The sequence below is a fragment of the Dendropsophus ebraccatus genome, chromosome 9 (genome assembly GCF_027789765.1).
Source record: "Dendropsophus ebraccatus isolate aDenEbr1 chromosome 9, aDenEbr1.pat, whole genome shotgun sequence".
Classification (NCBI taxonomy): domain Eukaryota; kingdom Metazoa; phylum Chordata; class Amphibia; order Anura; family Hylidae; genus Dendropsophus; species Dendropsophus ebraccatus.
Genome location: NC_091462.1, coordinates 24,960,392 through 24,973,124, shown reverse-complemented (window position 1 = coordinate 24,973,124; position 12,733 = coordinate 24,960,392). Strand labels below are relative to the sequence as shown.

The 12,733-nt window shown below is 42.3% G+C and overlaps 1 protein-coding gene across 1 annotated transcript in view; it reads right to left on the bottom strand.

The window, feature by feature from the left end:
- PKP4 (plakophilin 4) overlaps positions 1–12,733 on the bottom strand; it is a 204,390-nt gene that overhangs the window by 22,584 nt on the left and 169,073 nt on the right. The window contains exon 12 of the mRNA XM_069982735.1: positions 298–481. Within this exon, the coding sequence (XP_069838836.1) occupies positions 298–481 (184 nt within the window). The remainder of the gene's footprint in view (positions 1–297; positions 482–12,733) is intronic.

Genomic DNA, 12,733 nt, shown 5'->3' with positions numbered 1-12,733 from the left:
CAATGAGCTGTCAACAGTGGGAGGGAAAGAGCAGCAAATCAGGAGGAGGCGGCAAGTTTGCTACATGAATATATTTTCAAAGACATATTACTTAATGAACCCTACAAATATAGCTACTATGCTAGCTGATATGAGAATACCCCTTAAAGATTCTCCAATTAAATTAAAAACTATGGCTATCGTCTTTGAACTATACATTTTTGTAAAAAAAATTGTCAAAATCTGAAATTCATGTTTCCAACTTCAGAATATATATATTTTTTCCTGTTCTGAAAAACCAGTAAAGTGTTCTATTACCTCATGCAGCCAGTGGTGTTGCGGAGCACCGAGGAGGACTGGAATTTCATTTTGTGGTCATCATCAAAGGAGGAATTATTCAGTCCGGAGTGTGGAACAATCACAGTGTTTGTGAGAGGAGACAGAGCATCACGGATAATGGTCATCTTTACAGCATCGCAAGATGATAAGTTCCACAGGACTCCTGAAAAAGAAGAGGACGGGCTCCATGAAATACGGCAGAGCAGAGGGCAACGTTCCTCTACTTTGGGGATGGTGAAGCAAAACTATGACTGTCCAGGCATGATGGGAATCATAGTATTGGAACAGCCGGAGAGCTGCAGGTTCCCCACCCCTGCTCTTCTTTATCATGGTGGGGTTATTTTGAAGTACAGGCACCATATCTATGAAATTAGAAGTCAGATTAGACTTTTAATACCCTACAGCCCTAGGTAGTCTAGAAAAACATGGATCTGGCCAAAGGCCATAGGATTTATCCATGTTTTCCCAGGCTCCCTAGGGCTGCATCCAAGTTCTTCAACTAAGCATGTGTGTCCTCCAGCCTCAGGTTAACAGGTGGACGTGCACTGTGCTATAAACTCTCAACACCAGGTGGTGCCACACTACACAAGTGAATGTCATAACTTCACTGGATTTTTAACAGCATGCAAATTGCAAACTTTTTTTGTTAGCTATACAATTATATAGTGGAACACATCATTTACAGCATACCTATCATTTCTATTGATAAGTTTTGATTGGTGGCAGCCTGGAAAGTAGAAGCCCCACCAATTACTAACATAAACATGGCAGAAGCCCTAAGCTGATCACTGTGCACTTCCTTTTTTGATTTAGAGAATTGTGGGGGTCTTAGCACTTGGACCCAGCGATTGAAATTTACGATGTCGTGAAAACTTTTTAAATGTGATATGTATGAGATCATTCCGGCTGATGTACTTCAGGATATAAAGCACAGTTGTGACAGGTTTGCTTACTTCACTGTAAAAACAGGTTTACGACGTAAAAAAAGAATAATTTGGCAACTTAATTAAAAAGATAACGGAATCGCAGCAGATTGTCTTCTCCTCAAGACCAGAAACTAATTACTCTCATACGTCTCTTTAATGTGGTTAAAGATTTAAAAAGGAAAGTTCGGCTTTAGGATCTGCAATGCAGCTTCCCCCGAAATGGAACAACAAGAGTGTGGTATAAAATACTATGGGAAAGTAATTGCCAGATGTAACAACAAAGTACATAGAAGTAAAATATAAATAGGAGGAATAGCAGACTAAGGGTTGTGAGATGTGCTTGGCTTGGGGCTAGTTAAAGGGGCTCTCTGCTCTAACATTACAGGGGTATCCCCAAGAGTAGGTTAGGCTGGGTTTACACTGCGTTTTAAAAAAAATGGATTAAAAAAAAACAGATGCATTTGTGTGCACCTGTTTTAATCAGTTTTTCCAATGACTTGCCCTTTTTTTTTTTTTTTTTTTATAGTCAATTGAAAAACGTATCAAAACGGTTGCACATAAATACATCCGTTTTTTTTCCATCTGTTTTTTTTTTTTTTTTTAAAGTATGAAAAAAAAAAAAATGGATTGCAAAAATGCAGTGTGAACCCAACCTAATCCACAGGACCCACAACTATGATGAGAAAAGAGGTCCGTTGTCTGCAGCAAACTTATAATCTGCTCCATTCACTTAGGAAGCAACTGAGCTTTGCCCCCAGCTAGTTATTATCTAGATTGACAAAAAACAATAACTTTTAATATTGAAGTAACCCCTTTAAAGGGGTTATCCAGTGCTACAAAAACATGGCCACTTTCTTTCAGAGACAACACGACTCTTGTCTACAGGTTAGGTGCGGTTTGCAATTAGGCTCCATTCACTTCAATGGTACTGAGCAGCAAAACCTGCACCCAAACTGGAGACAAGAGTGGGGCTATCTCTGGGAAAAAATGGCCATGTTTTTGTAGAGCTGGATAACCCCTTTAAACACTTATCCGGAGAGCAGAAAAGTTTGTACCTTCCTCTTCTCTCCACTTCCGCCCTCTGACTGTCCCTGGTGATAACTTCCACAGATGAGAAAAGGAGTATGTTGTGGGCAATGATTAATAGCTGACCAATGTTACCGATGTAGCTGCGACCTTGGGCAGCTATTGGGTATTGCATGTGCATGTCTGCAGAGTTGGCAACCAAGCCTGTCGTAGTATGCTACCCTAATACAACCCTAAAAGAAGCAGAGGAAAGATGGTACTGAAGAATAAACAATGTTTTTTTCAGATTTTATTTTACTTTTTGTAGTTCCCGATGCTTTAGCAGTGTTTTGTTCCCAGTGGTCTCTTGCCAATTGCCAAGTTACAATAGCCATTTTTGGCTCGTATACAGCTCTTATTTTATCACCAAGGCTTCATAGAAATGAACAGTCCCTGCTCTTTCTTGATCAATGTCATCTTGGTAGTGAAATACATGGTATAACCTGCTGTTTTTTTTTTCCTGGTGTTTTATTAAAATATCTTATGGGGCATCTCCACTTAATGGTCTACAGCTGTGACTAACGTTCTTGAGAACCCCTATGTACTTTTCCGAATGCCCGCACGTCTTACTCATTGTAAATGTTATGCGACCTTGATAGCAATGTACAAAGGGCTCCGCAGGATTAACTTTCCCATGTCAACTCGATAACACCACCTCATTTCTTCCGCAACGAACGTGTCACCAGATTTGACGAACAAATTATTAAAATCTTCACTTAACATCTGCCCTCGGTGGATTTGCTTCTTGGTGTTCGTCAGACAAGTAATACTTTCCTAAATCAGAGCAGACAACTGTGGTCTCCGGCTATTTAATGCAAAACTGTTGTGAAGAACTTCTGTGGAGGATTATCAATGCAGAACACACGCGTCTTCCATATGGCCTTGTTTAATACTGCGCCACGTTAGAAGTTCTGACTGAATTAATTACTTTCAATGATTTCATAAAGCAGAACAGCATGGCTGTCAGGCGCAATGGCGTTCACGGCGATGGAGGAGAATTTTAGGCAGAAAAAAATACATAAAAGTGCCCAAGAGATAGCGACTCTAATATATACCCCCGGGGGGGGGGGGGGGGGGGGGGGGGGGGGTGTTTCCTTTCTGGCAAGCAGAGATGCTTATAGGAAAGTGTGCATATTCTATAACATGGGCTCTTTGGAGAGTGTAGGTACACGATAGAAGAAAAAGAAAGACCAATAATTAAATTATATATTAGAAAGTTGTACCTGTGTAAGATACCTTAAAGTGAAACTATATTGAAAGAAAAAGGAGTGGGGTGAGGAAGAGTGGTACTGGCATTCATTAAGGTGACCCATTTGTATGAAGACTTACGGACAATGTCCCATGGGAAAAGTATGCAAATTAGCTTACGCTACTCTATAGCCACCTATAGGTAGTTGTCCCGTCAGTCAATATCCAAACAGTGACTGAAAGGAACCTGTAAAGCACGGATAGGGAACATGTGGTCCTCCAGCTCTTGCAAAATTCCAATTTTCATCATGCATGGGCAGCCATTTTGCTGGCCAAAGATATCCCATCCCTGCTATAAAGGTGAACTACTGTCCATTCTTCAGATAGGAAATGAAAAAACGCAGGTCTGTGTTGGATGGTTGGGAGGCCATGCACAATTCTATTTCCAATTAATAGGACTTGTGCATGTTACTTACTGAGTTTCTTACAGCCCAGTGTGGACCAGCATCTCCCCATGCCCAATCTGATGAATGAGCAGGATCTCTGCTTTACCTATAAACTATAATATTAGCAAAATTAGAATTTCCGTTAAATAGGGGGAAAAAAATTCTATTCTTAAAGCAGTGGTACTGGGGTGTGGGCATAAAAATGACAGTGAAAACTACGCCAGCTCCAAGGACATTTGTAAGCCTGGCGTAAAAAAAACATTGGACTAAATAAATGTCCCCCACAGTCTTTTAGCTTATTTAAAGAGGTCAGAAGTCACATGACCCAAATAAAGTAAGGGAATGTATGGATACTGCAGAGCCAGAACGAAACAGATTATACTGCAGGAGTAGCAATAAAAAAGTGCATTATAAGGGCAAAATGAAAAAGAAATTTGGGAATGCTACTTTGCAAAAACAGCCTATGGACAAAAGAGTATAAAACATCTAAAAAGGTGCAAATCTTTCCATTATAGTTTCTCTTTGTCAGTTCCGCTCCTGGTACTGACCAAATACTGTGTGAGAACCCGGCCTATGTGCTACGAGTCATTGTCCTATCAAATGGAGTGAAATATTTCATAAGTGCCCATTGTCACTAAAGCGGATTTCACTTTCTTGCCGCAGACACGGCTATTTCTCTAATGCACCGCTCTTTACATACCCGCATTCGAGGAGTATAATACTAAAGCTCCGGCATGGCAGGTGACCCTCCAAAAGGTGATGGATTCAAGAGAAGGTGACAAAAAGCAGAATGTACTCCTTGTTCTGCTTTGTCAAAGGCGGTAATGTGAAAATCACTGCCGCATAGAAGCTAGCCAAGTTGTGAAAAGCTTCTTTGATTATTTTCACCCATGTGAAACAATGACATAATGTCCCTACCTGAAGCCAGGAGCGCCACTCTCTCTTAAATGGTGACTGTTCCATTGAACTAAACAAAGAATAAGCCTATATATCTTCCAGTGCAGTCACTATGATTCCGACCTCACAAAGAAATGCATTTAAATTCCTTCCAAGTGTATTGACATCAGGCCAAGATCATTGGCAGGGTGTCAGGACTTTGGCTGGATTCTCATGTTCAGGTAGAAGTGTGTATAAATAATACTGACGGAAACTTTGATGGGACCCCCAAACACACCTCATTCAATGGGGGGGGGGGGGGGGGGTGAGGTGATTAGAAACATAGAAGGTTGTTGGCAGCCCCCTGGTCCATCTATTCTGCCCTTTTAGTATTTCCTTTCTTATTATCTTAGGATAGATATATGTTTACCTCGGGCAGGTTTAAATTCTGTTATTGTAGATTTACCAACCACATCTGCTGGAAGTTTGTTCCAAGCATCTACTACTCAGTAAAGTAATATTTTCTCACATTGCTTCTGATCTTTCCCCCAATTAACCTCTCACTTAGATGTTGGTTTGGTCCATAATGCAATGAATATAGAGCACATAGGCCTCTGTTTTTAGGCCATTGTTCTCATTCCTACTAGAAATGTATAAATAAACTGACAAATGGGTTGACCATTAGGGGGTTTGCCGGCAGGGGCGCTTTAAGTAGAGAGCAAACAATGCAACTGTAAACATTGCCTGGCCCTTCAGCACCACCACCATTTTTACCCGTGTTTGCGTCCTTTGTAGCGCCATTCCCCCCCATTTGGAACAATGACGGGTCTGATAGAGGAAAACATTGGAAACTAGGAATGGAGGGAGGACCTACTTAGCAGGAGCTGAATCAAGAGATGGTTCACAATAGTGCAAATCGGGATACAGTGATCCTAAGACGATAATGAGGGAGAAGGAAGGCGAGCAGTTGCATCCAAAGAGATAGAGCATTGGCGCTCATTTTTAGATGGACAAGATGGCGCACTACCTATCCTCTAGCGGTAAGACACTGAATAAGTTGAGCACTGCTATTATTAAAGATTCAAGGGAGGAAATGCCCAACCTTTCCCCATTATACAGGCTCCTTGTTGGCCAGAAACATGACAACACAGCATGAGAAATCCTGGAAAAATGCGGAATATAGAACCTGTATTACCCGTACAGTGAGAGGTAAGCCTAGGCCAGACTGTGTGGCTGTAGAGATGGCTGTAAGTATATATAATAGCAGCTTATTAACCCCATCTAAGATGAATGTGCTTGGAGGCCCTCTGACCGCAGGGTGTTCTGGTTAATATACCTTACATTTGCTATACAGTATTCATAGCGGAGGCGGCTTCCATTACTGTGTGTGTGTGTGAGTCCACACATCGCTATGAGGTATAATAATGATTAGAATAACGTTTCTGTAAGCAGATACAGGGCAACGATGCCTGTGCCACACACTTCAATCGTAGCCCGTAGGCTTCCTCCGGCACAGGCTGAATGAGACCCTTGTTACCAGGCTGTTGGGGGGCCGCAGTACTCCACTCATGGTGTATAGAAAACTTGGATAATTCAAGGCACGCTCTGCAGCACTTGAAAGAACAGGGAGCGGAAAGAAGGAGCTAAGCGAAGAATAGAGAATATCTGAGATCTCTGACACTTTGTTCTTTCGCCTAGCAAATCTTACTTTCCATAAAAGCAAGGAATCTGTATAGAATATCTGACGGGAACAGCCCGGAACTTGTCCGGTCCCATACTCATTCCTCGAAACAGAAGGGAAAATGTTCAAAGGGAAATAAGTCAGCTGCCCTATCGCATGATAACATTAAACTTATCATCCCCATATGCTGCACATTACCTGCTTGACTGTGACCGATAGGACTTCTGGGTTAAAGGGGTACTCTCAGATGCCCATTTAAAGATATATACACACAAACCATAAAAATCCCCCACATAAGACCCATATTGTAATTCACTGGATCCACAGCTTTATTGAGGATTGTTTAGTATGTTCCCCATTAAAACGCCAGTGGAATGTTGGCCATGTGTGAACGTAGCTTTTAATATGGTCAACCCCCCTTCCCCTAAGTGCAGTTCTCCACACCATACAAATGCTTAGATGCTGCATATTCAATATATACCTGTATAAAACTTGTCTGCATCTTCTTTCAGATCTAAAATCGCTTAACTTCATCGATGGACCGTGTCACCTAGGCGGGGCTTCACAGGAATTTGGTCCCCTTCTCCTATATGGACAGTGTCACCTAGGCGGGGCTTCACGGGAGTTGGGTACTATAGCCACCCAGGAAATGGGGCCCAACTGTCATGAAGCCCCGCCTAGATGACACTGTCCATAGATTAAATAAAGTGATCTAAGAGCAGAAAGAAGACACTGACAAGCTTTATAAAAGGTATATATTGAATGTGCAGCATCTAATCTCATGAATGGTGTGGAGAACTGCACATAGACTAAGGGGGGTTGCCAATATCACTTTAAGGGGAACCTTTAAGCTGTTGAGTTCTGTCCATGGTGCAGGATGGGCACAGAAAACCTCACAACAACGCACTTAAAGTGTAACTATCAGCAAGTTAGACGTACCCAGTCTGCTAATACCTCCCTATTACGCACAGGGCATCTTCAGCACTGTTTCCATGCAGTTTGTAGTTTAATACCATGTCTAGTAAGGCCATTTGGGAGCAGGCCCTTCTAAAGCTTATAAGTGGAGCGGTAATCCTCCCAGCTTCACGTCAATTGATAGGCAACTCTATGGGTTCAATAGGGAAAGACCTGTCAGTCAAGCCCAGCAAGGCAAGGAGAAATAGCGTAGGGCCAGCTCCTTGAGTTGGGACTGGTTGCTGTACACAGATTGATAAATAACGGCCACTGTGTTACGTCTACTCATAGCCTGAAGGGCCGAACATCAACCAACTATACTAATAGGAACCATGTGTCAGGCACCACCCTCTCAGGCCCTGCTCCAGCCTTTCCAATACCCCCTAGTGAAATGGGTCAGGAACAAAAAGGGTTATAAAAATATCTTCATAGCTTCAATTAAATACAGAGCATGGACGTGTGCAATTTTATACACTAAACATGACAGACAGGCTCAGCCGCTAAACTGCTCCTCTTGTCTCCTGTGTACGATCTGCGCACATTCTGCAGTCGGAGTGATGAGTCTTTCTGTATTCATGGTGATCGAACTTAAGGTCAAAGTCATCATACTTGAGAGCACCGGTGAGGATTAGAGGGGAGATTATCTCACGGGTTATTAAAGAATATACAAGTCTTCAAGAACAAATTGGGCAAAGTGGATAAAAAGATCAGAACTAAAAATATACATATGGATGTCCTGGGAGTGCCGACCTAGGGGCCCTCGGAGGACAACCGAAGATCAGCAAGATTTTCTCTCTCCAGCTAGTTACTGGGCTTAAAGGAACATGATTAAGAAAAATCATTCCTAGTTAAAGTAATACATGTATCACTCAGTACTATAATTAGACGGCACACAAAGGGGGATTATGTGTATGCGGCCGACCCTGGAAATAGCAGTATAATGGTGGAGGAAAAAAGTTATGTTGTAAATTAAAAGTTTTCTTTGGTCCCCTAGGTAATGAATGCAGTGCGGCCAATGTAAAGGAGATTATCAAGTCTGTAAGATAATGGCAAAACACCTAAGGAGATCTGAAGCAGGACTTTGTCTTTGGCACAGCTCCTTTTGATTTCAGTGGTTTTACATAGGACCACCCCCATTTTGCATTATGACAGGTGCAATAGGTAAATTTTGCAGTTTTTATACCTTATTTTATATCATACATCATGGTGTTTGTTTCAGTAAAAAGTCATCTTTTATCATCTGCAGATTGTGCTGTGTGGGCGGGGCTTCAGGATCGAAGCACCACTTAGCCCCACCCACACACATTACCATTGGTCCTGCCCCCTGTGACGTCATCGCCGCATAGGCCCCGCTCCCTCAGCTGCCATTGGTAAGGGCTGACCTAGAGGGGGTGGGGCCTAGACCTTTAGGCTTGCCTGTTCCAATGGCCGTCGAAGAGCGGAGCCTATGCGCCGATTGCATCATGGGGCGGGACTAAGCGGTGTTGTGGGCGGGGTTAAGTGGCACTTCATCTGTGAAGCCCCGCCCATATAGCCCAATCTGCAGATGATAAAAGTCCACTTTTTACTGGAACAAGCACCATGACGTATGATATACAATAAGGTATGAAAACTGTAACATTTACCCTATAGCGCCGCTCTTGGTCATGGGTTGTCTCCACTATTGCAACATGGCAAATTCAGCTCTTAGCATTTGCCCCAAAAGGGAAGTTTCACACCAAAAGCTATCCTTATAGCTACTGAGGTAAGCCTAATGCTGCGTTTACACAGACAGATTTATCTGACAGATCTTTGAAGCCAAAACCAGGAACAGACTATAAACAGGGGTCAGGTCATAAAGGAAAGACTGGGATCTATCCTCTTTTTAAATCCATTCCTGGCTTTGGCTTCCAAAATCTGTCAGATAAATCTTTCTGTGTAAATGCAGCATTATGCTGTATCATTAAAAATACATGCTCCTACAAGTTTCCCCATGACTGCTTCCTCGGGAGACTATAATAAAGGCCGAAGAAAGCTTTCTACATGCCCTAAATATGGGCTTTGCATACAATACCAGGCACAAGTAGATTGTGGTGCTGTTGGTCAGCATGCCACAAGTGGAATTTTATTTTAAAGAAGCACTCCAGATTTTGTATTTATTTTTCTTTAACTCATTCTTTAAATTCCTGCGGTGTCATTGGTTTTCTCCCAGCTCAGCTGCATCCATATATACAGTATATAGAGTCCTTTCTCTATGATAAATGGGTCATGAGATCACCGCTTAGACCCCCAGTAAATCTCAGGCTCCTCTGTGTAGACAGGAACTCAACATATTATGTGCGGCTGACTTTCTGTGACATATCAAGCCCCTTCTAGCAGCAATGGAACACCACCCCTTGCACTTCACTCCTCTGTATATCCCTCCATGTACACAGTGCTCCAAATGATATCATTTCTTACTTCTAAGCTGAGAAGAGCAGGAGTGCAATTATTTAGTGGACGAGCCCATAAAGGATTTACCTACATTTATAAAATTCCCCTGCCTGTAGCTGCTATGAGCAGATATTCTAGTATGTCCTATAAGATGCAGCTTCCTATTGTTCTCCCCTGCTTGTAAGAGAAAACAGGGAGAAAGGGAGGAGCATGAAGCTGCGTTACATAGGAATTCACTGAGACTCTGGGGCAGCAGAGAGGCAGCAGTTCTATATTACAGCTCTATCATCGCTGTACTCCAATAGGATTCAGAGCAAGTGCAGTGATCAGTCTCTGCTTCTTCAGCATAGTCAGGGGCATCATGAGAAATTAGGATGTCGCCTAATAGGCACTTTTTTAAACTAAGTATATAAAATGTTAAACGAATCCCTAAATATTTGCCACTCTGCCTCCTTGGTTCCTGGGGTTCATACAGTACATTCTGCCATGTCCATTTGTCTCCTTGCAGTCACACCATGCGGCTCGGCTATCTAAGAACCTTCTCGGGTCCGGGGCTCGGAGCTGCTTTAATTAACACAACTTCTAAACGTCATTAATTTCACTTTATGGAAACATCAAAGACGCTCCGCAGGAATCTTTACTGATCTTAACTGGAGTTTTCGCTTCTCCGTCCTAATTTCCTTCTGTAGAAGCAGAAAATACACTGAAAGGATTTGCTGGCTGTATAAAAATGTGCCCACGTCAACTCTTCATAGAAAGTTACTGCCCTGGAGCACTGCACAGACATTCATCATAGCGAGTATAGCTGAAACCCAGGGGGGCTGATTTCTATGGAAACACTGCTTTACTGGTCATAATAAATATTAATGTCCCACCATACATATATATGTCATTTTCACCTTCTCCTGACCCCTAAACCCCCACAGCTAAGACATCCAGGTGGAGAAAAAACAGGGGACAGCCCATATTAAACTATATGGATGACATTAAAGGTGGAACCCACCAGATTGAGACTCCCATCTATGAACGGCTCTGAAATTAGAGACATTTGTTGGGAGTCATAGAAACATAGAAGATTGTCGGCAGAAAAAGACCACTGGGTCCATCTAGTCTGCCTTTTTAGTATTTTCTTTCTTATTATCTTAGGATAGATGTATGTTTATCCCAGGCGTGTTTAAATTCTGTTATTGTCCGTAATTTCACTCCGACCATTACAAATGATCACCAGGAGTAAACAGCCCAAATAAAACAACCCCTTAAGCCCTGAAATGTGGGCTAAGGGTACAAACACACACACACCGTATACGCAGCAGATACGCAGGAGATCTGCAGCAGATTTGATGCTGTGTTCAGTTATTTGGATCTAATCTGCTGCGTATTTGTTGCGTATTTGCTGCGTATCCCAGCAGTAAATACACTGCGTATACGGTGTGTGTGTTTATACCCTAAACAGCAAAATCTGAAACAGCCTTTGGATAATGGTACCATTTTTATTTACTTGAATGGGTATGAGCTGCAATACCAGACAAAGCCTATGGACAAGAGGGGTGTTGTTTCTGGAAAAAGCCCAAGCTTAACCATCCCTTTAAGCCATATTTCCATCTTATTAAGTTAAAGCAGAAAGCTAAGATATGCCGTCACTATGATGTATAATTGGAGTCTGACCTATAGGATTTAGTGCTGCAACCTCTTCATAACACTTTCTCTGCCCTGTGAGCCAGCTGTACGAGGAACTACAGTACAGATCAACTCGCCTAAGAAAGGCTCTGCCGCCTCTTATTTAGGATCAGCAGAAGGTGGGTCCCTTGGTCAGACACCCACATATCACATGCTAACCATGGGCAGCAACACATCTAGGCTTTATAGGATATAACACTGGCCTAGTCATCAGTGTTTGCTTTGGTTATAGGTATAGCTCAATCTAGGCTACCATAATGGGGAGTACACACCAGAGACCACCCTGAAAACTTGGATCCCCATCCCAGCTGTGGTAACAACTATGATGTACTGTATATGAATCACACATCAATGTAATAGGCGAGCCTTTCCCATTTTCATATCACTCATGTTCGGGCAGCATTTAACTGATGGGTTCCCATTAAATCATTGACTAAAAAGTATAAGATTTCTATTGACTGAAAACCATCCTTTCAGTATAGTATATATAACAAATGTGTTTTAAGTTTAAAAAAAAAAAAAAAAAAAAAAAAAAATTGTGTAAAAAAACGAGTCGGGTGCAGTTCTCAATAGGGGCAATCCTTAGAAAATTTTGGTAAAAAGGGGCAAAAAAGTAGGTAAAAACCCTTGGTGTCCCCTTATTTCTGCCGTTCCGCTACCCGGTACATGTCATAGTGTCCATAGTAACATAATTAGAAGAAAATCCTACAATGGAAAAATCCTAATCCCTCCATCTTTTATTACCGTGCGGAGTGTCCGCTTGGCTGGAGAAGACTAGTGAGATTTGTAATAGGTTTAAGCCTAAGACACCGTCATTAGGAGACCAGATACCTAGAAGCAAATCCGAAAAGTTGACCATTATTAGGGCGATCATCCTTGCGAATGGCGGAGTAATCCAGCGAGCACATTGTGTATGTTTATATGACAGATGGCGGTAACGCCCGGCTGAGGATCCTCCCTAATGATCAGAGATGGCGGCTTATTATGCACCCCTCTCCGCAGCCGCGACACTTCTGGCCGCAGCATCAGATTCTCTGAAATCTAATTTAATTTTTCAAGGCGCGTTACTGAACAGAGGCACGGCCATACCTCGCTGTGATCGGAGAGTGTGAAGAGGCTAATGGGTTGCTAGGCAACCTGACATCTGCAAAAAGTAAAATAAATGTACACAAGAAAATGGCTGACTGCAC